The 27,374-nt window shown below is 43.0% G+C and overlaps 1 protein-coding gene across 1 annotated transcript; it reads left to right on the forward strand.

Moving 5' to 3' along the window:
* On the forward strand, positions 1-27,374 carry MAP4K4 (mitogen-activated protein kinase kinase kinase kinase 4; the record flags this gene model as incomplete). Its single annotated transcript, XM_010134968.1, has 17 exons — positions 1-231; positions 1,158-1,264; positions 2,186-2,337; positions 3,033-3,130; positions 3,470-3,478; positions 4,447-4,622; positions 5,038-5,158; positions 6,329-6,520; positions 8,862-8,979; positions 9,248-9,418; positions 13,454-13,597; positions 19,123-19,257; positions 22,111-22,211; positions 22,950-23,099; positions 23,907-24,066; positions 26,071-26,210; positions 26,962-27,374. Coding segments are annotated over 17 exons (2,289 nt in total), but the record flags the coding sequence as incomplete, so codon positions are not given.

Genomic DNA, 27,374 nt, shown 5'->3' on the forward strand with positions numbered 1-27,374 from the left:
GTACAGTGGTCCCATCTGGCATCTCTCAAGAACAATGTTTCCCCTGTCTCGCGATCCCATTCCTTCAGTGACCCTTCTCCCAAATTTGCTCATCACCATCTTCGTTCCCAGGACCCATATCCACCTTCACGCAGTGAAGTGCTAAATCAGAGTTCTGACTCTAAGTCAGAGGTACCCGACCCCACTCAAAAGGCTTGGGCTAGATCAGACAGTGACGAGGTGCCTCCAAGGGTAAGGAGTAGAAAGACAGATGTGTGCTATTTTTTTATTATTAATTATTATTTTTTTAAGGATGTGATACTCTGAGCACTGGGAAGACCGTGCCCTTGTGCCAGCATTGGTAACAGTATTTTGGAAGGCAGATCATAATGTAGGTGTTCAGTCAATGGGTTAATGATAATCAACTTTAAGTACAATATCGAAGCTTCATATAAATTTGTCAATTATTTATAGAATGCAGCTATTTCAGAGAGACAATTTGTTATGCAAAGTTAATAAATCATTACCATATTCAGGAAAGAATTTTAAAATATCCCTGAGGTTATTGCTCAAAGTTAATTTTCCCTCTTCGTCTGTTAGCAACCCAAACTATGAATCATAAACATATTTAAAATGGAGATGGAACTGAACAAAAAGGAAACATTCAATATATTTCCTCCTCCTTTCCCCCTCCCACCCCTATCCACCTCCCATCCACTGGGATTTGCTGCTTCTGAGTATATTCTTGCTCCCCCACCAGTCTTTCCCTTCTGCTGATCCATTCCCGGGCATTTGTTTGGTTCCCCTGAGCTTATTCTCCCAATTCTCATGCTGTTTCAGCAAATTGCTTTGTGCCTCCCCCTGCTTCAGTCAAATGCCATATTATTTTTTAATGTCTCAGTAGTTGGAGGGTAGCGGAGCATGTATGTGTTCATGTGGTAACTCTTAAGCAGTACTTAATGTTAAGACTAAACTTTTGAGTTCTCTTCAAAATCTGAGCAGCATCCCAACTAAGACTCTTGGCTTTGTGGGTGTTTATTGCTTTTGGTCATTGATGCTAGCTTGGACTTAGAATTATGTGCTGTTAAAATCTTAAGAATATATTCTGTATCAGGAGAGGTTTAATCTTACTCTTCTCTCTCTCTTCATGGGTTTAACACAACCTTTTTTCTCCCAAGGTACCTGTGAGAACAACATCCCGATCACCAGTCCTGTCCCGTCGTGATTCTCCGCTGCAGGGCAGTGGGCAGCAAAATAACCAAGCAGGTCAAAGAAACTCCACGAGGTGTGTAATCCTACATGTCCTCACCTTTCTTGAACTGGAAGGATAAAGCTGATGGGGAGCCAGGCGTTTCCAGAGAGCTTTCAGCATAGTTGGTTGGATGTGAAAGGAAGGCTAATATGGATCCCTTTTTCAGTAATGATTAATATTAATATCCCATCGTACAGCACGAGTGCCAACAAACGCTGGCAAAATTTCTTCTTCCCTTTCCTCCTTTGAGTTGTCTGCCCTGTAACTTTAGCAATAATTTCAAAATATCCTTAAGATTTCTGAGAAGATGTGACCATTCATGATCATCTTGACGTTTGGTGCCACAGGTCATCTTGGGCATACTGTTGGAATTACCATCAGGAGAAGTATTTGTAAAGAGAAGAGATCTCAGAAACTTTCTGGCCTCTCAGCCAGAACCAAACTTTAAGAGGGCGAGAAGCGTCCATGAGCTGTAACACAGAGCATCTGAGGTCACGAAGGGAAAGCAGGGGCTGTCTCTGTGGACGCACCGCTCTGGAACTGGCTCACTGGACAGGGGTGAGGGTATTCTGGGAGGCAGAGGTAGTGATGTCTTTTTGGCTTGTGCTTGGGTGGCCAAGGCACTCCTAGGCAAATTTTAAATCTGCTGCATGCAGACTTTAGGTTAGATACAGAAGAATGGCAGGTAGCCAGTTCCAAATAAAAAACATTAGCTTACACCCACTATGTTGTTTGGTTTTTGGGTTTTTTTTTTTTTTTTTTTGCCATCTTAAATGAAGTAATAGATATTTGGAAGGGAGCCACTGCCTGGGTTTTGAAGCATCACTGGTTCCCTCATCTCAGTGCTCTTTCAGATGAGTTATTAGCAAAACACTGAAGAAGAGTGATGAGTTCAGAAACAGGAATCTGGAACTGAATTGTGTGACAATGACTTTCTTCCCTCCCCTGATACAGCAATATAGAGCCTCGTCTGCTGTGGGAAAGGGTGGAGAAGCTTGTACCAAGGCCAGGCAGTGGCAGTTCTTCAGGTTCAAGCAACTCAGGCTCACAGCCTGGCTCCCACCCTGGCTCTCAGAGTGGGTCTGGGGAGCGCTTCCGGATGAGATGTAAGTCCTTCCCCCCCTGCTTTGTAACATTGCATTTCTAAATTTATTAAGATAGAAAATGCTCAGTAATGAAGGATGGTAACCCTCACTGGGGAAAGACCTCTGAGTGTGCAGTATTAAAGATGGGTTATCTTCCAGTACCTGCCCTTGGCTGTATGTCCTTGCTTGGGAAAGATGGTAGGCACAAAAGTTGTCATAAAAATGTTTCATTGTTCTTTGATTCACACCCAGTGGCTGTTGCATTTTCCTGTGTGCAAACAGCCCAGTTTCCATGCTGCCATAGCTATCTTCCTCATGTGTGCAAGGGCACACTTTGATGCTGCGGCCTATCACCTTGGTGGTTGACGGGGTGCAGACTGCTACGGATAGGTCTTAGCTGGGGTACGTTGGATGCTGATGCAGGTTTTTAAGCTTGTGGCCACACTCAAGTTACCCTCTTTGATGTACAACTGTGTGACAGTTTACTTTGGCTTCAGTCATAAGCTGTACAGGTGCAGATGACCTATGATGGTTTTTTGTATAGTCCTTCAAGGACCATGTAATAGTGAACCAGGAAAATTTAGGTCTTGCCATCAGACACTGCTTGATCGCATTCTCGCCTCTTCTCCCCACTCCAAAGTGAAGTAAGAAAACATATTATAGCTCCCTCTTAATCTGTTTTGTTCTATGTTCCTTTCGGGGTATTGAACATGCAGCATCATCTAAATCAGAGGGTTCACCATCACAACGTCATGAAAGTGCACCTAAAAAGCCTGAAGAGAAAAAGGAAGTCTTCAGACCTATCAAGCCTGCTGTAAGTTGCATCCACTTTCCCCTGTCACCCCTCTCATTCAGGTAGGCCCACAAAAAGTAGTGTGAGCTTCCATTCGTGATGTCATTGAGGGTGAATGTCAGCTGGAGGTGGAGTTTGCATCTGTGGGCCTAGAAGCATGTCCTGGGTTCTGCAACTGCATGCACACATCAGGGTGCTTTAAACATTAGAATTTGCTCTGCTTCTGGAATTGATTTCTGCTCTGTGGTCGTCTTCCTTTCTAATCTTTGTCTTTCTTTCAATCCTGTGCTTTCTTCCTGGGGCTGGACCAATGATCCTGCATTTGTCCTGAATGTGCCAATGCTGGGCTGAATGGTGCAGGGAGAAGTGGTAAGACCTTAAATTGTTGCTATTTTCTGTGAAAATTTCTGACATTTTCTTTGTCTAGCTGCTGTTACAGTTAATTAAGCTTTATGTCCGGTTGTATTGGGTATCACAGTGGGTTTTCACCGTGTTTCCAACTTTCCTTAAACCTTTTTTCTTTTACCATGGTGATTCTGCACTAGCAGCCAAATGAATCAGTCAAAGTTGCTTTCTTAAAGAAACGTTAGAGGTTGTTCCTTCTCTTCTGATAGAATAATGTGTGAAGTATTTGCCAAAAACTATATTCAGCTAAATAAAGCATAACTACGTAATTAAGAGCAGATTGCACTGACTGCAAACCTGGTTTGCCAGCACTCCAAGCTGCAGACAGAAAAGCAGCTTATGTCCCATACTGTATGACAGTTCTGTGTGGTTGAACTCATGCTAATGAAGCTCCACTTCTCAGGTGAACTCCTTAGTGTGGATCCATGCAACTGGAAACAGATCAAAAGGTTTGAAGGAGATCAGCTCTCTGCAACTGTGCTTGGGGTGGCTCAATAAGTCTTAAGATCTTTCTGCTACCTTGCTGCCTGGATTTCTTGTGATGGATGCTATTAACCTGCAAAGTTTAGAGAAATTAACTTTGACAGTCTACCACTATGTGAGAGTGGGTCAGGGTGCTTGTATACATCCTTCACATGGTATAATAGGATAAATTGAAGTCATAATCAGGATAGTTTGGATTCAGAGTATGCAGATTTTTCTGTAATATGGCAAGGCCTCCTTAGGTTGACTCTTTTGGTGTTTTAATTTATCAGAAAGTGAGTTTTGGTAACTATCAGGAATAAATAAATCAAAGGAAACAATACTGCCGAGGCTATGGAAACACAGCAGTGGATGAGTGAGCAAACTCAGGTGCTAATCCTGTGGGTTTGTCTTGCAAACTCTTCTCCTCTCTTCCTTGCAACATCAGTTTTTCCTCCCTCTCCCATCAGGATTTAACTGCATTGGCAAAGGAATTGCGAGCGGTAGAGGATGTGCGACCTCCACATAAAGTAACGGACTATTCATCCTCGAGTGAGGAGTCAGGGACGACAGATGAGGAAGATGATGATATGGAACAAGAAGGAGCAGATGAATCTACTTCTGGACCAGATGATGTCCGAGCAGTGTTAGTTCTTCTACACAGTGTTTTGCTTCTGTTTTCCATCTTAGAGAGGTTGAAGGAAAAGGATGTTGGGTATTTTGGCTTGTATGTTAGTTCTCCTAGCTTAGAACAACCTGTAAGCAAGATATAACAGCCTGGTATGTTCACATTTTCAAACACTGAGGGTATAATCTTTTCAAAAAATAGTCTTCTATAAATTATGTCCTTTTCCTCTTCTCTCTTGATCTGTTATAAAACAAGAAGCAGTGTTTAACAGCTCCTGAGTTTCTCTTTTTAATGAAGAAGCTTTTCTAGGCAGGTTATGTAAATATTCCATTGTGGTCACAGTAGAAATTTGAGTGTGCCTTGATGCAGGGCAGCAAAAGTTTGGACACAGCTGCTACCATCTCACTCAGGTTATTTCTTGTCTGGCAAATAGGTCCACGTTGAACTTGAGCAATGGTGAAACAGAGTCAGTGAAAACCATGATCGTCCATGACGATGTGGAGAGTGAACCTGCCTTGACTCCTTCTAAAGAGGGCACCTTAATTGTCCGACAGGTATTGCTTTTCCTTCCCTGTGCAATGCTGCACCTTTTCCGTGCTCATTAACCCACTCGCTCATTCACCCATGCTGTTTCTACATTATATTTGTTGTTCGTATTATCAAGACACAACTGTAGTGAATTTCAGAAGAACAAGGTGTTTGATGCATGCAAAGAGGACAGTAGCTCTTCACCTCTTGCTTCTGTTTTGCATGCTTTCCAGTGACACCCATGGCAGCACCATGCAGAGTACCTCAAATTCTGTGGGAGAGAAGGGTAGGAAAGCCACAGGTGTGTGGAGCAAGTACCTGGAGCAAGGACTTAGTTTAGTTTTGTGATAGTACCGAATGTGGCTCTCAGGAGTGGGGCTGAGAGGGAGGCTGGGGGGCAGCATTCAGGGTTTTTTTTTTAAATTGTTCTGAACCTGTAGCTGAGGGCATACAGACCACCCAGATAACATACACACAAATACATAAAAATTCATGCAACAGGTAGGCTGGGGAAACAGGGAAGCAAAATAGGTGGTGAGGCAGTGAATGTGGACAGAGCTAGAGTGATGCGTTGTTGCCTTTGATTCTGAAAATACTGCATTCTTGTGCCTCTGAAATATAATGATTCCCAGGTTTTAAATGAGCTCATGCATTAATTAGCGTGCTAGCTTATAGGAGTTTCCTCGGTAATCGTATTTTGGAATTTCACAACTGAATGCTAATTTCTTAATTGAGCCCTCTGGTTTGAAAATTAAGATTTCATGCCTATTGTTTTAAATAGTTAGCCGAAGACATTCACCAGACAGTCCAAGCTCGTGTCGGTGTAGTATTTAAGTTATTTCTAAACAAAACAATAGGGGGAGAAATCCTCTCCCCACCCCCAAAAGTGTTCTTGTCCGCATTGTGGTAAAAGACTTACCGGCGCAGTTACTCTTTTGTTAGTGGAACTGGCTGTGCAAGTCAACCACACAAACTAAGCTTTTGCCTGCCAGAAGAGGTGGGATTTTTCTGAACTCCAGTAGCTCTGCCCACTTTCCCTTTCCATCAAGGCATGGATTATCAGCTTATTTTTAAAAATAAATTAAAAAATAAATGTATAAAGGTAGGAAGTGAGTGAGGGAGAGGAGAGAGGTTGTTAGGGATGTAGACCTTTAAGCAGCACTTGAGCAAGACAAGTGTGCCTGTTTTTTCTACAGAGTACAGTTGACAAAAAGCGTGCCAGCCATCATGAGAGCAATGGCTTTGCCGGTCGCATTCACCTCTTGCCAGATCTCTTACAGCAAAGCCATTCCTCCTCCACTTCCTCCACCTCCTCCTCCCCATCCTCCAGCCAGCCGACACCCACCATGTCCCCACAGACACCCCAGGACAAGCTAACTACTAATGAGGTATGTCTTACACCACAGCTGGCTGCTTTCGTAGGGTTATAGCAGCATTGCATAGTAGCTAGTTTGCAAAGGAACTCCAGCCAATCTCCCCTGCTTTTTTTTCCTGTCACCTTTGTTCCCATCCCCCAAATAACACGTTTCAGTTCTGTGTAAGAAGCCCTTAACTCTAGAGCCGTCCCATGCAAAACTTGCCAGTTTACTATTTTTGCTTCCTCTTAGTGAATCATTAATTGCATGGCGTTCGTTTTAAACTAAGCTTGACTATTGCATTTTCAAGCCAATGCTCTTTTTTAAATTCTGTTTTATTCCGGAAGCAAGCTAATTGCAAGCCGTGCACCTCTGAAAAATTAGCAGTTACTTTTGTCTTTGTCAGTAAAGGCTGGGCTAGTAACTTCGCACGTATGAGTAGCTGCTTGTGGAAACTCAGCCTTGTGAAATGAGGCGGCTGTGGAGGGCTTTTTCTCTTTAAAGCTTGCCGCATGGGCTGGGTGAACAAATCAGGTGTTGCCTGGGAGGGTTGTAAAAGTTGCTGTTTTGGAATAATAATTGGGGGAAAATCTTTGGGTATCCTCTGAAAATCAGATATGTAAAGATGACTGTTCTCCACCAGCACTGGTTGTGTCCAGATGCAGAAGCAAGGGTTCCCTGCGGGGCAAGCTCCCTCCTGCTGTCCTGGACTGAATCTGGGATGGTGCCTTCCCTTCCTTACCAAGTGCTGGGGCGTAAGCCTGGCCCTTCATGTGCATGTAACCCCTTGCAGCAGAGGAGATGCACACATGAACAAAGGGCGTCATTCACCCCTTACCACCCCTAGCAGTAAGCAAGGAGCCCAGCATGGTGATTCTGCTTCCACCTGGGTGGCTAGCCCAGGTTTTGGAAGAGCTTTTTCCTGTGTGCAAGCGGTGGTGATGCAAGCTGCTGCTTCTTCAGGTAGAGCTGTCCTGCCATGTAGGCGTGCAAGTGCTGTGACGAGAAGGAGAGTTTGCAGTGAGCTTTGTAGGCTGATGGCAATGCGCGTGTTTACGACAGAATCAAAAATGCTTCTGAACCACGTAGCAGGCAGGAGGGTGGGAGGGTTTCCTCCTGGAAATTCAGTTAACGTAATACTTAATTTTCAGCTATGCTTCATTGGTCTTTGATCTTTCTAAAAGCACGCTCTTGTAGGTTATAGAGATCATTGATCCGGAGATATGCTTGCTCATTACTTTGATCTAAGCAATAAATAAGTAGGGTTCAGTTAACTCAGCTTGAGAAGTGGAGGCTATGGCAGTGACTGGTGACAAAGGAGCCTTTCAGTACTGAGCTGTGCAGGGGAGTGATAGGCTTCTGAGACCCTTTGCTATTTTTTCTGCAGAGAGTATAGGCTTAGAAAGATCAGAGGTTGAAGATTAGTTGATGATAAAGAAGTGTTTCTAACTACATTTGGATAAAGCTGAGCAAAAACCCAGTTCTGCTTGGTATAACTTACCCACATGCACGACACTTTTTGTTTTTTCACTTGTCCCATTCTGCTTCGTTATGCAATGTTGTCACTATAATACTAAACTGGCAAGGGTTTTCAAGTCGTTCCATTTCCACTTTTAACCGTTCATTGTTTCACTTGTCTTCTTCCTTTCTTTATGTTTTATCATGTTTAGACCACATAACTCAGCAAGCACCAGTGATTTTATCCACTACATATTCATAGCTTCATATCACTGTTTGCTACACCTTCCACACTAATGAGCCCCTTTGTTCAATACAGGTTTAACGTGTTGCTTTGTCAAATAAAGGTGGAAGAACCTGCTGCAGCTTTCTGGCAAGAGGCTCAGGTTAAACAAAATAGGGAGAATGAACAGTAGTGGACATTGAAACATAATCCATCATAGAAGTGAACGCTCGTGCAAAAAATCAGAAGCATTTGCAATCAAGCCAAGAGATCAAACCTCATAGTTTATTAAACTAGCTCACTTTAGGACATGCTTCATAAATGTAAAAGTTATAGGTAGTGGACAGCTTGCAGATAGGATAGTATACATACGTTTAAGCAGATTATTTTAAAAAGATGTATTCCCTTGCTTTGTACTTTATTGTAGTGGTCAGTCCTAAAAATCTTTGCTCGCAGCTGAGATGACAGGGATGACAATTTAGCTGACTACACTTAGCTGTAATATGTGCAGCGTGCCTATGTATCTAGTTCAGGTGTGGTGCCCGCAGTGTGTTTTGTACCTATAAAGGAAGTATAAAAGCTTGGGGAGGCTCTGTAGGTAGCATAATTCTGTAGTGACTTAAAAATGTTGGTTGTTGTTATCCGTGCTTTTTATTGTCATTAATATTAATAAAGTTGAAATTTACATTGCAGACTCAGTCCGCTAGTAACACACTCCAGAAACACAAATCTTCCTCCTCCTTTACACCTTTTATAGACCCCAGATTACTACAGATTTCTCCATCTAGTGGGACAACTGTGACTTCTGTGGGTAAGTAAAGTAGCTGAAGACAACAATTGAAAAAGGGTTCAGTGACTTCAGTGGCTCTGTAAAGTACTTACAAATGTTACCATCATGCTTTTTATTTGATTTGCGAGGGATTGCATAGTTTATTTCTTTTTCCATTTACATTTCTTACAAAACAGATGACTTGCTCAGTATTCTCAGTGACTGATTTGGGTTGTACGGTGTAAAGAATATGTGGCCAGAATTTAGCGCTTGAGGGATGTTACATGCACTTTCCTTTTCTTTTTTTCAGTAGGGTTTTCTAGTGAAGCAATGAGATCAGAGGCAATAAGACAAGACCCTACACGGAAAGGATCAGTTGTCAATGTGAATCCTACAAATACGCGGCCACAAAGTGATACCCCAGAGATTCGCAAATACAAGAAGAGATTCAACTCTGAGATACTGTGTGCTGCCTTATGGGGTAATGCAAATCTGTTCCTCCCTTGCCTCCTGTGGTTCAGAAGTGCAGACATGCCAGTGTGAGCTTACAGTCTTCGAGAATGTTTCTCTGAAACTGTAGCTGTTTCTCTACATTTATTCAATACTTGTTTACATCTTTTTTGTTGCAAGAGCTGATTATTATTATGATTTTTACAGTACATTGCTTCTGCCTTGATAAAATTTCACACTGCTTCTAATGGCACAGTTCAGACTTCGTTCAGGCCATCAAATTGTCCTTTTCAGCTCGCTCTAACCCTTGCAGTATGTCTCTTTTGGGAGCTTGTAGACATCTTTGCACTGTACGCCTGGTGCACATAGGCTATTTCTTTTGAAGAATAATCGTCTTCTTGAGCCTGTTGCTAATGTATTGTTGCGGAGCTTGATTGAGATGTGTTCTGTAAGATGACTTCCTGCTTCAGCCATCAGTTTATGTAGGAAGAAACATGGAAAAGAGTCTGAGGAACATTTTCCGCTCTCGTTAAGAGTGGTTAGTACAGAGAGAGATGGGTATGGGATGTCAGCTGACCAAGTGTGTCTGGCCTTCTTGTCACGAGGGATAATTTATGTTGATGTCAGACAGTTAGTCAGGATCCTGCAGTGGTGAAAGGCTTAGAGCAGTGCTTGTTGTCTGCTACAATGTGGAATCACTGCTTCAACATGCCGCAAAAGCTTTTCTCTGCTGTATCTTTCTTGGCCAGAATCCACGGGGCCACCTGAATTTTTTCATTATCTGTATGTTAATAGATGATGCTTGTGTATATTATGTACATACTTACGTAGTATCCCTAAAAACAGACTGTAAATGCACACTTACGTCATTTTAAAAACTATGAGGAAGAGAGTTGGTCATTCCCTGAGTCACATGATGGTTGTATATTGTATAGGTAATACAGTGCACTTCTCTTGTTTACATTTTCACAGCTCTTTCCAAGGGTGTATTTCTCTTTTGAGATTATTTCCAGCATTTCTTGTTTCTCAGAACAACACTGTTGTCCTATGCTTCTTGACTGCAAAGCCATGATCAGTGAAATAGCTCTCCTGACACCTTATCTTCCTATCTGCTATTTTCTTTATCTGTAGAATTTACTGGTAAGAATTTCTATCCTAATGCTGTTTCTGCACATAATTCATACAAGTAATTCTCTGGTAGAACGAAGACTTGTGCAAATGTAAGCTTCCAGGCTCTGAGAGGGCGAAGGCAGAGAGAGATTGTATGAGATCAGTGAAGATGACTCATTTCTCTGATCTGCCTCGTTTTGCCAGTAGCAATTTGTGTTAATGGTTTTATATTTCTCTGATCTACGTTTCTGACTGTTATGGTGATTTAAAGTATAGGCATAAAATCCTAGAGGTGTTTTACAGCTGTAACAAAACACTTCCTTGCTGAAAATCTGGGGTCAAACTGATGGTGATACAAGCTGGTACACATGCTTATTTCTTGATACGGTTTAGCTTCCTTTACCCTTAAGCAAATTAAGCCATTTCATGGTTGTGTTTCTTATTGAAAAAAGAGGAGGGCTCACTTTGCTTTGTTTAGCTTTGCCTTTACCAGTGGTAAGACCGTGGTATCTGGCAGGTTGATGACTGCATTATGTCTGTGATGCTGTTTCTTCTAGTTCTGAGTGGTGAAAGCCAATGTTAACGACCTGGATGCAGTACCATCGATTTTTATACCCAGCCTCCACAGAGAGCTTGTACTTTTTCAGGAAGTACTTCCATTTGTCTGAAAAACCAGCACTCTTTAATTGTAGGGTGGCGATAGAAGAGCTCTGCTGGCTGTGAATAAAGACTGAGCCTGCGTTTTAAAATACAGGCACTGCTTGCCACCAGCATAGTACCTCATTAGTTTAATCTCAAAATGGTTATAGTTAAGGGAAGGAATCGGGGGCAGGTGTGCCCGTAAAACCGAAGCAGAAACAACTGCACCACGAAGGCAGCAGAGGATGAGATGAAGGTGGAGGAGGGAGGGATTGAGCCCTGATGCATGAACAGGGGGACTCTGAGGGAACAGTCTGCATGTGTCTTGCTTTGAATTGTAATCCATGCTGGAAAAAAATACAAAAATATGTGTCAAAGCTGAATCACTTAGAGGTTTAGTCAATGGGTCCTGGAGCCGCAGGAAGGAGACCGACTGCTGGGCGCTCTCTTGGCTGGTTTGGTGCCACTGCAGCCTATGCTGAGCCATGACTCAGTGTGTGCCTCACTCTCCCTGCTTCCTTCTGCTGCTTCCGGTTTGAAGTACGTCTCCCAGCACAGGATATGGTCGGTGTGAAATGCCCCTGGGGGCTGTAAGATGGAACCCAGCAAGTGCAAACCCATGTTGGGGGATGCAAAGGCAGGAGGATGGCACGACAGCAACAGAGGGGGTGTCAGCAGCTGAAGGATAGCCTGCGAGGGTGGCAGGCCCTCTTCCAAGACAGGCTCTGTGCATCCATGGGCTCTTCTGCCTGGAGGAAGCAGAGGACTAGCAGAGCAGCAAATCTGAGGAGAGAGACATAATGGTTTCTGGGGACTGCTGGGACCTCTGAAGTTTCCTTACTGAAAAGGCAAGAGAGAGGAAAACAGAGATGCATGATTGTTTCCAGCTTGTCCATGGGCTATGTCCGTTTTTCTCATCCAAACAGAGGCTTTTTGGAGTGCCACAGCACCAGCAGCTCAGCCCATCCTCATCATTACCTCCTCCGGCTGCTGCTCTGTTCCCCTCTAACATCCGGTCTTCTTTGGGAGACACCTTGTGCCCCCTGGGTCAGGGTGAATGTACCCTCCCTTTTGCAAACTGCTCCCATGACTATAACCAGGGTGCTGTTTAGGTAGCGTTCCTCATCTTGTGAGCAGTGTCCCTTTCCGATACTGTGAGCAGGCCTGTATGTCACTGCGGTAGATACAGACTGCAACAAGATATGGGCTCCCGTGCACTGGACCCATGTATTGCATTAGAAAAGGTTCATTACAGGATCATCCCAGATAATATGTTCATTGGCACCAGTGTAGTTATATCTGGGGATTAATTGTCTGACTAGGGATTAAGGCTATTAAGCAATATAACGATGATCATTGTGTGTGAGTTTTGCTTTTCTTATTTCATTATTTTATTATGGTTAAGGATGGCAAGTTTTACTTTGGGATTGCTACACAGAAGTCTAATAAAGCAAGTCATGCATTTGTTTTGAATTCCATTCCTAGTACTATATCTGACCTGTCTCTGCACAACTTGTGAGCTCCTGGACTGGCACAGTATTCCAAATAAATAGTTATGAAATTAAAGAATGGTAGTATATTAAAAGATTTGTAAAACTTAGTCTTATATATATACACATTTATTAATTAAAAATGTAATTGGTTCTAAGTACTAACATTTTGTGAACTCTTTGAATGTGTTCCAGTGAATGCTTGGACCTTTGTATAAGGAAACCGGCCTACTGACTTTTCTCATCTGTATTTGCTTGACATTTAGGAAACCTATTCTGGAAACAGAAGATTACTATAATTCCACTAGTTTTAACAGTCAGATGGAGCAGGTTGTTGGGAAGCTGAGGACCAGCCCTGTGCCTAACCTTTTACAGGAGGGCTGCACCACAGTCTGTTTCTCTCAGTGGGGACCAAGCCCCTACCACTGCCTTTTTCACAATGTCCTCATCAAGAGCATGCTGTTACTAACTACTCCCCTACCAACACCTTATACATCTTCAGAACACATAAGCTGGAGTACCGTTTTGTACTTCACCCCTCCTCCAACATTAGCATGCCTTTTTATTTGGGAACTGGTGCTCTAGAAAGCTTTCTCTACCACTCCCTTATTCTCTCAAACACTGCAATTTGGTGTCATTAGTCAGCGCAGGCAGGTGATATACAGAGTCTCTACATCATGAGATCTTTTAGGCTGCTGGCAGCTGAGACCAAACCAGCAGTGGTTAGACCTGCTTGAAACAAGACAGTTGCTGTATCAAGCATCAGTTCATCATAATATGTGGAAAATTTGCTTGTTAATTTGGATCTTTGGTTTTGTTTCTTCTAGGAGTGAACTTGTTAGTGGGCACAGAAAGTGGTCTGATGCTGCTGGACAGAAGTGGTCAGGGGAAGGTTTATCCGCTCATCAATCGAAGAAGATTCCAGCAAATGGATGTACTTGAAGGGCTGAATGTCTTGGTGACAATTTCTGGTAAAGTTAACTATTCAGCATGATTTTTTCTCCCATCTGGCATGGCATGGCAGAATGCTTTTCTTGGCAGCTCATGTGTTGAGAAGCAAGTCCTGACTGCAGTCAAGTCATTGGGTTTTCCATCATTTCACTTCTCTGAGTCTACAGTTTGTTTCTGCAAGTGAATAATTTTCCACACAACATCCTGTGCCTGCCTGCCCCCTGTCCTTCCTCCTGTGGGGTGGTGACCTTTAAAAATGCTGCATGGGTTTGGGAGAAATGTCTGACTTTGTTTTGGAGCAGTTAGTTAATGCTTTGTGAGGTTTGTGCAAACGGTGTCCTTGCCCTCTATCATGATTACTTTCAATCTGGCTTCTTCCTAACCAAAACGTGATTTGCTACTTGGGTTTAAAGACATCTGTGTTAAAATCTGTAGAATGGGAAATGCTCTTGCAAGTTATGGAGATAAGAGTGATGAGCAGAGAGAGAATGTGTGTGTGATTGCAAGAGGGGAGTACAATGTGTACGTGATGTGGAAATTACCAGCGTGAGAAGGCAGATCAGTGCAGCTTTTGGCCTTGTCTCTCACTGGGTGCAACTGCAGACAGCAAAGCAACGGGAAGTGAAGGGGGGTGGTGATTGCTGCATTTGTTTTGTGTGCGCTGATGAAAAATGTGTTTTGTGAAGCTTGAGGTTCCAGACTCTTTGGCTCCAAAGAGTTATTACATAAGGTTATCCTGCTGTTAAGCAACTTGATGTGATGCACTGTTAATCTTTCTTCACAGGTGTTGTTCAGCCATTTACCTTCCTTTTGTTTTGGTTTGTTTGTGAAATTAGCCTTTGCTCAGCTGCACTGCGCTTATGTGACAGGGAGAGGATGTTAGATGAGATTTCTTACAGTAGCGCCTGTGTTACTGTTCAGAACCACCCCAAAATCTTGTTGGGGTTTCAGAACCCCTTTGACCCTACTGGAGTAGCTCTCTGACTCTCCTAACACTTGTGCAAAAGGACACACACCTAGACAATTCGAAGCAATTTAATGCGTTAGCAGTGTTATGCTACTACAGATTCAAAGAACTGTGCTGGTTTCATCAACACAGGACTTGGTTTCTATCTAGAGAAACCGTATTTTATTAGCTTGTTGCTTGCTGCGTTCTCAGCTACAGCTGTGCTATGAAATCTTTGAAAAGAAAAGGTGAATCAAGGAGGGTTTAAATAAACACAGCCTCCTGTGTGTCCTTTCGATGCCTAATGCTGCACCTTAAAATGTAAGCTGTTAGAAAAGCAGCATTTGATAGAGTTTGTTCTATAGCAGACCTTGTAAACAAATAATCCAACTTGTGTAAAATCTGCTGGTTTGAAGAATTCCCTACCCAGACGGCAAGTGTGTGTGATTCATTTGTGTGCATAATTGTTTTAGGTTTATTTAGTTTGTGGCAGTCAGTTTGGAAGAATTCCCTTCACAGACGGCAAGTTTGTTTGATTCATTTGTGTTCATAATTGTTGTAGGTTTATTTAGTTTGTGGCAGTCACGTTGGAGTACCCTGACACATCCGTTTTCTTTGTTTCCTTCAAAACTATTGCTTCCTGTGTGGAGACATGCTACGTTAACCCTTAAGAAATCATCTGCTCCATGGCCAGTTTATGCCTTTGTCTCTGTTCTTTCTCCTTTCTTTTACGGGAAGTTACTGGAGTACGAGGCAGGAGAGAGGCGTCTCTGCCCACTGAGAGGCAGGACTGGGGAAGCATACCTGCAAAACCCTGATGCGGTTATGCCCAGGCTCTTGCGTCCCTCTTTTGGCTTCTGTGCTACAATTCTCATTTTAAGCTACCCTCCTGCTGGACTTCCTTTAGTGTCTTTTTACTAGTGGTGAGTTGCCCCATGTCTCCAGGCAAATTAGGAAGTGCTGAAATGAGGTTGTGTTTCTGCAGACTATCCGTTTTGGCAGTGTGGTGATGGAGCTGCCTCTGAGCTTTGTCCCAGGACTGCTGCTGCTTCACTTCAGCACGCTCAGCCGTATGTTCCCTTGACTTTTTCGGGAACTGATGTGCTGACAGTGGTGAGGTTTGAGAGGTGTCAGCACATTGTGCGAAGAAGTTGCAGTATATTAGGATTTTGAGGGGATTGTCACCTAAAATTGCCTTTAATATACACTCTTGAGTCTGAAAACCTGAAGTCAATTCTCCCAGTTTATATCTGAAATACAAAAATTTTTGACAACAAAGCTTTTGATCCTGAGATACTGATCTGCTACAGCTGGTACAAGAAAGCTTTGCAGGTGAAGGCAGAGTAATTAATTAGTTCTTCAGTTCATACTGTTGGGAGGCAAAACCATAGTTTTGGCTGCTCAGGTAGTACAGTGCTGAGAGTTATAAAAGTGCTGGAAGAGAGAGCAGCGAAGTGCATACAGAACACGCTCCACTTGTGGCTACCTGAGGGTTTTGCCAGCCCAGCTGGCTGATGGTGGCACTTGGGAAGGTAGAAAGCAATGACAGAGTAGAAGAACTGGTTGGAATCTGCCTGCTTAATAATGAAAAACCACAACAACAATGAAAACAAAAACTCAATATAGGAAAAGGGACTTAGCATTTTAATCAGTGCCTGTGGGAGAATCAGAGCTGGGAGTTCTCATGGAAGTCACTGGCTGGTCAGTTCATTTCATGGCTGGAGCAGTTTTCTTTCTTATTCACGACGATAACAATTATTTAAAAAAAAAAAAAAACCAACAAAAACCCCAAAACAAAACCAAAACCAAAAAAACCCTCAAATTTTTGAGAGCTGTTTAAATTGACTGGTCGAGATTTACAAGCAGAAGGATCTAATCCCCCCGCTCCCAATATGAACATGAAGAGCAGCATGACTTGTTGAAAAACATGCATAGCTGTGTTTATATAACTAACCGGTCCTGCTCTTTTCATGTCATGCGGGTGAAAGGCAGAGGAATTTCCTGTCTTGTGACTTTCCTTGTGGTCTAGACACTAAAACACAATGGGAAAACACTTGAGATACTTTGCTGTTGTTGTTTTGAAAAATGTTTCTGGTTGGAGAGAAATGCCCTTGTGCACATCATGTGAACAACAACAACAAAAAAATTTAGCCACATGCTGGGAAATTCCCGTGTATACTGTTTGTTCTGAGTCTTCCAGTTTGACTAAGCTACTGAAAAAGCTAAAGCCATGGAAATATCTGAGAGAGAATTTGTCTCCTGATGGACAGGGACTTGTGATGATTTTAAAAACATTCCATGCATTGTACTGACTTGAGCCCTCTGAGCTCTCCCTTGCCCAGAACTGCAGTGTCTTCTGGCCTGGACTATGTTCCCTGGTTTTCAGTGTTTCTAAAAGGGCCCTCGTGGCTATTGTTTGCAGTATTTTTGTGGGAGGACCTTTCCTTGGTCAGATGTGAGACTTCAGGGAACATCCTGCTCAGTTCTTTTCCCAAATCTTTAGAAAGCTACTGGAGTGGTGGGGCTTTATCCCTTTATGAAATGTGGCTTAATGAATATGAAGTCAGGCAGTAAATCAGAGTGCTCATTTACTGCCAAGTCTGCCGTCACATTTGCAGTGGGGATAAGCAAAGGACAGCGCAGTGTTAGTTCACATTTTATTTCATGCCATCAGAGCAGAGGGGTTTTTAAAATTAAATAGCAGGTCCAGTATTTGAAAATGGGTCTCCAATTCTACTTAAGCTCAGTGAACAGATTTTTGCCTTTGAAACTGTCTCCATTTTTCTTCCTACCCTTCCTCATCCAAGTAATCATTAGAAGATCTTTTAGACTGTGCATCTTCATAATGGAATGGCTCATAGTGCTGGAGTCCATGGAGCAGCCTGTTTATGAGCTGTGCTTCCCCATGTGCTGCTTTTCCTGAAGAGCCCATCTCTGTTAGGGGATTCCCTGCCATCAAAGTAAAGGCTCTGTGCCAGCTTCAGGACCCCAGGATGGTCTCAGGGCTTGGGCTTCTTGTCCTGCTGCAACCAGTATCCCCTGATTCTGTATGCCCATCCCTGTCTCTGAAATTAGCAGCCAGCTGTGAACTAACTGATCCATCAGTAGGCATCATGTGAAAACTTAAAAGACAAATTAAAGACATTAGCTAAACTCTATAGCTGGACCTGGCTTCCAGGTGGACCATCCTGCCACGTCATGGCTGTCTGCAGCAGAGACCAGCCCAGCACTCACTGCCATACAGGTTATTTGTCTTCCTCTCAGCTTCAAGGGCTGTGAAACGCTGTCCGCAGTCACCTGGCTGCCTCCCCATGGCTGGTGAAGCACTAGCATGGAGCTACCCCACTGACAAGTTGGGTGCCTGAGAGCATCTCCTATTTCCTTTCCTCGCATGGAGACCCCGGGAAGCCTTATTCAATAGTTCCTAGTCTAAGCAGGGATGATCTCTCTTCCTTGCCTCAAGCTTCATCTGTGGGACTGTAAAATGGCTTCAGACAGCAAAGCAGCTGGAGGAAGGAGGATGCGAGCTTTGAGTATGTGCATTTAAGGTCACTTTCTCGCTAGTTCACCAAAAAATGCTTTGTAGGCCATCAGTTTTTAAAGAACCGATGATAAAGTTTACAATGAACTTTGTTCTGCGTTCAAAGAGACCTTTTCGAAATGAGAGTTAAGAGTCTGAGCTTTATTTTGATAACCATGGGAGATGCATTGTCAGTTGAAGATAGGGCAGCCTGGGCAAGTAGATTCTCTCACCTGTGGAGAAGAAACACCTCTTGCAGTTTCTGTGCACAGCCTGATAAGTGTTACACCCCTTGCAGCACAAGGGAAGGGCTGCTGACAAAGCAGTGGTCAGCTTTTAGCAAGCGGATGAAGTTTGCCTAGGCCATGTGAAATTCTCTCAGTGTAATTTCAATACTGTGCTTTTTTCCTTGGAAGACAGCTGGTGTAAAGTGGTTCACCAGTGAAATTGTTTAGTGCTGCTGTTTGCTGTGCTTCTCCACCAGGGGAATAAAACTTGCCCTGTTTGTGCCTCTGAGGATGATATAAGGGATGGAAATGGTCACTAACTGGCCAGAGTTCATTTCATCACCATATTCTTCTTCACTGTTGCTTCTTCCTTTCAAACCTGTCCTACTGTCTTCTGATAGCTGTATAGATAATTTCAGGCCTTGATTTCTACCCTGCTGTGCTCCCACAGTTTTTTGAAAAAGAGCTGTTTCTGACTCTGATATATTTGGGGTTTGTGTGGTTTTTTGTTTTTTTTTTTTAATCTTGGTGCATGGCTCTGGTTCTTTTGTTGGGGGAGTATAACTCTTTTCTAGTAAAAGTCGTTTGTATCCTAAGAACACTTAAGAGCCGTTCCCTTGAGTTTGTCATTTTATATCCATGTGTTATTACCACGTGTCTCTGTCATTGATTACTGGGAAATCATGTTTGGGTGGAGTCTGGAGTAAAAATGAGGGAGATCTCTGTGACTGCAGCAGTTTCTCCTTTGTTATTATTTTGATTTGCTCTGCAGGGCTTTCTGTTTGCTTGGGCAGGGTTTTTCACGCTTACGTTCCTATGGAGAAAAACCTATCTTTTTTGTTTTGCGGCCAGGTAAGAAGAACAAATTGCGAGTTTACTATTTGTCCTGGTTAAGAAATAAAATCCTTCACAATGATCCTGAAGTAGAAAAGAAGCAGGGCTGGACAACAGTGGGCGACTTAGAAGGCTGTGTGCACTATAAAGTTGGTGAGTAATCAAATAGTCAGGATAAAAACTGGCTGAAAAAGGGAACTGCAGTGCATGTAGCTGCTGGGTTTAAGGTTTGGTATTATTTCTAGCTGTCTTCCTAATCCCTCGGGGTGAACTTTTCTGGCAAAGCACCAGCATGGCAAATTACTGGCTTAAACTGAATATGGGAAAGGTTTTGAGGTGGGATGCTGGGCTGTGAACTGGAGCGGGCACAAATTCCCATCTGTCTCCTTCCTGTAGTGAATACAGCTTCCAGGAGAGTGCTAATATGGATAGTGAAGGTTGGTAATGTTTCACCACCTCTGTTAGAACCTTTAGGTAACAGAAGGACTCTTGTCAACCGGCAGCTGTTCTCTTCACCACCATATTTCTCTGATCTTTTATCACGACGAAATCACATGCTGGAATGGAGTGAAAAAAATCTCTCTTTAATGTAGATTTTAAAAACTGGGGTAGCGTGGGGGAGGAAAAAAGAGAGAGAGTGGGAGGAGAATGCAAGGCCAGCTAGTGATGCACGAGCTTTGGGGAGGCATTTCGGAACAGAAACATATGTTTAACTTCAAGATGATTCATTGATTCCCCTTAGCTCATGAAATTTTCTAATGTCTCAGATCCAGTGCAGTACAGTTGTGGGATGAATTGTGTTTCCACTAGGCAGGTGCCTTTTGAATGGTTTTAAGTAATTTACATGGATTTGGCTGTAGAGACTTCCACCAAAACTAGCGAACAGCATGTAGCATTCAGTCAGCAAAGTGTGCAGTGAGCCTGCTGTCCTGCAGGTGGGGGTGTGAACCAAGAACTCTTTCTCCAGCTTTGGTTTCATGATGCATCTTAATGGGCGCTGGATGTTGCCTTTGATTTGTTTTCTCCTAAGAGCCAGCTCAGTCCCTTTCCAGCTGTGTTAGTTAATGTGGAGCAGCAGCAATCAGACTGAGCTCAGTCTCCTCCTGTCATGCGTGTGCTCTTGAAAAACTTGCTAGTGGGGCGTAATCAATAACGATGGCAGTAAGTGACTGCTGAAGCGGGAGCTTGACCCCAAAAACAATTAATAATGTACTTCTCTGGTATCATACCCCAGGGAGTCAGCAGCATAATGAAGTGGCCTGTTAACAATACATTAACAGCTATTGAAAGCAGGCTTTCCAGCAGGGAAGCATCTGAAACAAAGAGCGTTCTCTTCCAGATGAAGAGGGGTTTGTTACCCTGTGCTGCAGCCTGGCACTGAAATTCCCTCTGAACCAGGGATGTACAGTAGACTTCTTCAGGTAGTGAGAGGCCTCTTTGACAGCTGCCCTTCAGTTCCCAAGGATGAGCTCTGCCAATAGTTCAGCTTGTGATCTGGAGGCTGCCACCGAGGCAGCTGGCACTGAGTGCTTCCTTGTCTTTGATGCAAAAGGGGTTTCAGACATCAGGGGGAAGTGGTATTTATGTGGTATTTATGGTTGCTTCAGGCACCTTTTGGCTCCTCTAAATGATAAATTTCTCTTTTGAAACTTAAGATTTGGGTGAATTCCCAGATAGCACCCCGAGCAAAGAATGAAGATTATCAAAGGTTCCCTTTCACAGATAAGGTGGGGTTTTTTTGACACCCCCTTCTTCACTGAGAAAAAATTCCAAAAAGTCTTGTAAGCTAGACAAGACTGAACAAAAGCTCTGTTTTTCAGTCAGTACAGCTGTGGAGGTTGAGAGACTTTTTTGTCTGTTGAGGAAGTGTCAAGTCCTTTAACACTTATAGTTCAGTAGTCTTGCTTTCATGCAGAGTAAAAAGAGAGTAAATAGTAGCTTTGTCTCCCTGTTGCCTACCCAGAGACAAGAACTGCAGGCTTGTACAGTAGTAAGATCTCTAAAAGATGTTACAATAGTGTTTATTAAAGAAGTGTTCTGACAAGTCTGAGATTTTTCACTCCTGCCATGTTTCAGAATCACTTTTGGTTTGGAGATACAATGGGAGAAGATAAAGGCGTATGGAATTACTCATTGTTTTGGAAAAGTGTCATACTACCCTAAAACTTGGGATAAAGAGGCTGCAGAGGTTTCTTGGTGTCCCTGTCATCTGTTCCTTCTCAAATTCAGATAGCAGCTGGAAAAGCAGATCCAGCAACACTTCTGGAATGGCCATTTCTAGACATCATCAGTCCCCTCCTGAGAACAACAGTCGTGAACAGAGCTTTTCCTGATGGTTAATTTAGCCAGCTGTTTGAATGTGGCAGCTGAGATATATTTGAGCATTTGCGGATCAGCTATGTAATGATACTTTATTTCTGATAAATTCTGTGCACTTCTCTCTTTTTTTTTTTTTTTTCCCCAAATTAATTATCTCACACTTTAGGGACAAAGGAAAGTACTCTGCTATCAAACGTGCCTTTTGCTTTTGAAATGGATTTGTTTCTTAACTTCTTATTTCAGTTTGTTTTCTCCACTTTTCCTCTGGGGAACTTTGTCAACAGCTCAAAATACCACTGCCAGTGCTGTGACTGGAACTGCCAATACACATTGATACGTTCATAACCTTCTTTTATTGGAAATGTCCCTGTCATAGAAGTGATTTTCTTGTCTTGATGAGTAAGCGCTGTCTAATGTGGAAAAAAATGAAGAGTAAATATGTGTGTACCCACTAGGTAGTTTGAAACATGGTGGCAGATTCAGTTACTGATAAGAGTAATGACTTTTGTGGCATAAATGTGTCAAAATACTTAACCACATAGAATTAGCAATCCTCAAATGCAGTGTTACTAAAAACCTCCAAATATATGTGAGTATGGAGAAATATTGTCATTTTCTGCTTCCTTCAAGTAACTGGAATGACTTTGGAATTACTGCTGAGTTCTTTTTTGTTTTGTTTAATTCCAGTAAAATATGAAAGAATCAAGTTCTTGGTAATTGCATTGAAGAGTTCTGTGGAAGTCTATGCATGGGCACCAAAGCCATACCATAAATTTATGGCCTTTAAGGTAACAGTATATTTCAGCCATACGTAGGATTTTCCCATAGCCACTTGCAGTTACCCCTTTTACAAAAATGTTCTGACATTTTATCATGGCCATATTACAAGTTCTTTGGTAAATATGTCGCAAACCTCATATTACATTTTAATTTACAAGGGTTTTTAGCTTTAAGAGGCAGTACACTTAAAGCTCTAAATTGTAACTGAGCATGAGCTAAAAATCAAAATGACACTGTATCACAGCTGGTTGTTTCATTGCTCTATAAATAAAACATGAGGCAGAGAAAAGTGAACTGAGTCAAACATCTTCATCTGAGAAGGACAAGTCGTTGAGTGATGCTCAGCACTGTTATATTTTTTTGAATGCTGCAAGAATGACATTAGCTGGCTTTGGTATAATTACCAGACCGATTTACAGTCAGTTACTGTTGGTTGCGCAGGTTGACTGTGGGAGTGTCAAATTGCCCTGAACTTTGGGAAAAACAATTATTACTGAAAAAGAAACAGTCCAACTAAAGTAAACCCCACAGAAAACAGCTTACAATATTATGCAATTGAAATGCAGCAGGTGACAGGGTAATCTGCCCTTGTCCACGGGAGATGTGTTAGACTAACTGGTCTGAAGAATGGGGGCCAGAGTGACGTGGGAGGAATAAAACCATAATACGTGCATGAGAGCGTGTTTTTATAAAAACCACTGTAGTCCTAAGCAGTAAAGTAAATCTCACTGATGGTTGTCTTGCAGTCATTTGGAGAATTGGTACATAAGCCATTGCTGGTGGATCTAACCGTAGAGGAGGGTCAGAGACTAAAAGTGATCTATGGCTCCTGCGCTGGCTTCCATGCTGTTGATGTGGATTCAGGATCGGTCTACGATATTTATCTACCAACACATGTAAGAGCTGCTTCTGTGGTTGTTTTTTTTCTTTCTTTCTGGTCCCCATCACTCTCTCCTTTCCTCAGATGACCAACATGTCAGCCTGTCCCTGTGGATCTCTGCCACATGCTGGCAGTAGTAAATTGGGTGGAGAGGCCCGAGCAGATGCAGCCACGTGTACTCAGGGGCTCGTGCCCCACTCTCTGTCCTCTTGTCATGGTCACTATGTCTCCGTGGTTAGGAGCTGCCCACTCAGATTTGCATGGGCCAACGTGACTATTTCAGGGGTAACAGCTAAATGGCCAAGTGCATTACGAGTACCCAGCAGCGGCTGCAGGGAAGGTGGCAGTACAAATGACAGGACAGCCCACCGATGAGATTCAACAGGGTTGGCAAAGGCAGGTGGCCTTAGCCACCAAGGTTTCCTGTTGTTCTGTGTACCCAAACACTATTCACTACAGTGCAGAGATCTGAGGTCTGCATATGGCCTGCTTGCCCCAGGCTCCCTTTCTGGCTGTGGAAAGAAATGGACACTCCGACAGAGAAGTTAATCTCTTTTAGATGTCTGCCTTAAGATGAAAGGATTTGTACCCCAAGGATTTAAAGGTTTTTGTTCTCACTGTGTAGGGTGTCTAGCTCTGGGGGGGAGCAGAGCTAGCACTTCTAAAGTAAGTGAATCCCTGATCTGCTGGCAGGCAAAATCAAAAATCACCCAGCCAAGCATAGACTCTGTGGCATTAAAAAAAATGATAAAAAATAATTTCTCCAAGCATAGGCTGTGTGGCATTGAAAAAAAAGGCTTTCTATTCTCTTCTCTCTCTGTAGATCCAGAGCAGTATCCAACCTCATGCAATCATCATTCTCCCAAACACGGATGGGATGGAGCTACTGGTCTGCTATGAGGATGAAGGAGTTTATGTCAATACATATGGAAGGATAACCAAGGATGTGGTTCTGCAGTGGGGAGAAATGCCAACTTCAGTTGGTAAGGGCCTCTGATGAATCCTACATGACGTGCTCTTAGGGAGCGTGAGTGTGCGCACATGGGTAAAACAGTTAAGAAAAGAAGGAAGGTGCATCAGGTTTGACTTTAGATTCAGAGGAAGCAATGCTGTAGTATTCCTGGAAAACCGCTGCAGAGTGTAGAGTAATTACATGGGTCTGTTTTGTGCTGAGTTTTTTAAGAACAAAATCCAAACAAGCGAATTGTGGAGCTCAGGAATGAAAAACTCACCAGGGCCTCTGCAGGCTGCTGCAGAATTTTTGCCAGACAGCCACAAAGTTGTGGAAACCTTTCAGTGTAAAAACATGTACCGTGAGAGATGGGTAAGATATTACTATGGGTGATTCTACATAGATAACAGTCTGCATATCTGATGTGTTTAATTCACCTGCAGATTGCTCATCTATTCTAGCATGATAAGTCTCCCGCATCTCTCCAGTTCAAAATAAGGTAGTTTTGAGAGTGGGAGCAATGACTGTAATAAAATGGGCACAGATTTGTTATGGACATGGGTACACACCAGGATCCCTCTTACTGCCTCATTTCAGTGCTGAGCGTAGCATGGGCTGTGGTCACACCTTCCTTTTGCTGGGCCAGCACGTGGCATTTTACATGCTTTGGAATGGATGCATGTATTGGGGGGTGACTGCTGATAGCTGTTCGAGCAGCACGAGCAGTAACGGAGGAGGAAATTTAAAGAAGGTTTGTGCACAGCATGTCACTTCTGTGGTGATTAACTCTTGACTAGATCTAAAAGCAAGCAGAATTTATCAGCTGGCAAATTGGGGACTGGAGTGCCTGCGAAGTAAATGGCATTGAGCTAGCTAACACCATCTAAACACCTCATCTGACAATTTTTAGAAGCTATTTGGCCCAGTTACTGCTAGTAACATATTCAAAAATAAAGGAATTTCCAGCATGATGGTATATGCAGTGTATAGATAATTTGATTTAATTTCACTGAAAATTAATATGAAAAAATTCTATAAAGGGAAGTACTGCAAAATTACATATTTTATTTAATTTTGCTTGTTGAGCTATTGTTCTTCTTTTTATTTTTCTGCTAAGTATGCATGCAAATCAGAGGCAACAACTTCATTAAGCTCCCATATGTTATTTTTGGCAGCGTTCCTAAGACTATCCATCAAATTGCTTTTTCAATATACCTTTTCGTAATGCTGGTGACTTTCTCCTTTATTTGATGTTTCACTGCCACCAAGAACAGATTTTTTTTCTCATGCTACTGCTAATCTATTTTCCTCCAGTGACACCCTAAGGAAAAATGCTTGAGTTTTTGCTTTGTGCACAAAGGAACGTGGTATGACAAATAATAGTATTTCCACTTGGAGAGTTTAATATGAACCTCTTTTGAGATATAGAGAATGCTTTTCAGACCTGTTGAATTTCTCAAGGAGATCAGGGTTTTGAAGTACTGCTTCTATTAGAGGAGACTAGCTCATTTTTTCTGGTTTTCCCTTTCCCTTTCCTTGTTCTCTGTTTTTGCTGACAAACTCCTTCAAGGAGGGAAAATAACACCATGAGTCACAGGCTGGTGCTGGGGACGTACTTGAGTGGATGGGTTTAGTCTATTTAAACCTTGGTTTCTGTTTTCTCCTTGTCAACACCTAATTATCCTGTCTCTTCTCCAAACCTGGGAGAAAAAGCCTCTGTAAAAACTCAGTGTTCCTTCCCCTTAATTGAAGGTTGTGAAGTTTCCTTTGTATTGTGAATACTCAAGGAAGAAGTATTTAACTAACATAGGAAATCCATAGGGAGATCAAAAAAAAAACCAAAACACCTAAGAGGTATTTTAGGCATCATGGAGGTCTGAGGACAGCAATAGCACTCTGAACATGTGTGTAGTTATAACATGCACATGCAGGTAATTTTTAACTAGCGTGTCAGTATATTCCTCTGCTTTCTCAGTTCCTCCTTGTTGTCCTCTACCTGTCCTGATGGGCTGTGTGCTGTGTTTTCTTTCCAAAGCGTACATCCGATCCAACCAGATTATGGGCTGGGGAGAAAAAGCTATTGAAATACGATCGGTGGAAACTGGACACTTGGATGGTGTGTTCATGCACAAAAGGGCACAAAGACTCAAGTTCTTATGTGAACGCAATGACAAGGTATAATTCTCCTCCCCGCTCCCTGCCCCAGTATGTTGCCAAGATGATAAATGTGTACTTTAGCTGGGTACTTGGGTTGGGTTGGCCTTGACCAGCAGCCAGGCATCCACCTAGCCTCTTGCTCGCTCCCCTTTCCCATGGAATGAGGAGAAAATAGAAGGAAGTCGAAAAGACTCCTAGGTCAAGATAAAGACAGTTTAATAAGGACAGCAAAAGCTGTGCATGCAAGCCAGGCAAAATAAGGAATTCACTCACAACCTCCTGTTGGCAGGCGGATGTCCAGCTGCTTCCCAGGGAGCAGCGCTTCAGCATGCGTAGCGCTTGCTTGGGAAGACAAACGTCATCACCCTCCCACTGTCTCCCTTCCCCTGAGCTTTCATTGCTGAGCACGGTGTTACGTGTTAAGGGACATCCCTTTGGTCAGTTTGGGTCAGCTGTCCCATCACTGTCCCCTTCCAGCCTCTTGCCCATCCCCAGCCCACTGGCCTTTGAGGGGTGAGGCAGTTGGAGAGAAAGCCTTGATGATGTGCAAGTGTTGTTCAGCAGCAGCCAAAACACTGGTGTTAACAACACTGTTTAGCCACAGATACAAAGCCTAGCGCCATACAGGCTGCTGTGAAGAACATCAGCTCCATCCCCACCAGACCCAGCACAGTACTGCAATTGCACCGTAAATATCACGGACAGTGAAGGCAAGTAAGAGCCACTGCTCTCCTACCTCTTGTATTTATCGGTTTCTTTTTCTTCACAGGTTTTCTTTGCCTCTGTACGGTCAGGTGGGAGCAGTCAAGTCTATTTCATGACCCTTGGCAGGACTTCTCTTCTGAGCTGGTAGAAGCAGTGGGATTTGGCGAGGAATTGCTGACATCCAGAGTCTGAGATCTTCATAACTCAGAATTGCTTTCAACTGGAGTACAGACCTGCACTAATGCAGCACTCTGTGTAAATGTGTGTGCAGGCATCACTGGTGTTAGGTTTCTTTTTGTTTTTCAACTGAGGCTGCGACGCAGCTGGTGCTGTAAAGATATTGCCATCAGGTGCTACAATGTCTTTGAGATTTGGGATCACGCTAGAAAGCTACAGGTCTTCTTTTCCCTTCAGCTCCAGGATTCCTAGGCTTTGAAGGACTCTGTCTGTTAGTATCGAAACAGAGAGGGGGGAAAA

Source organism: Buceros rhinoceros, unplaced genomic scaffold (assembly GCF_000710305.1).
Source record: "Buceros rhinoceros silvestris isolate BGI_N320 unplaced genomic scaffold, ASM71030v1 scaffold6844, whole genome shotgun sequence".
NCBI lineage: Eukaryota > Metazoa > Chordata > Aves > Bucerotiformes > Bucerotidae > Buceros > Buceros rhinoceros.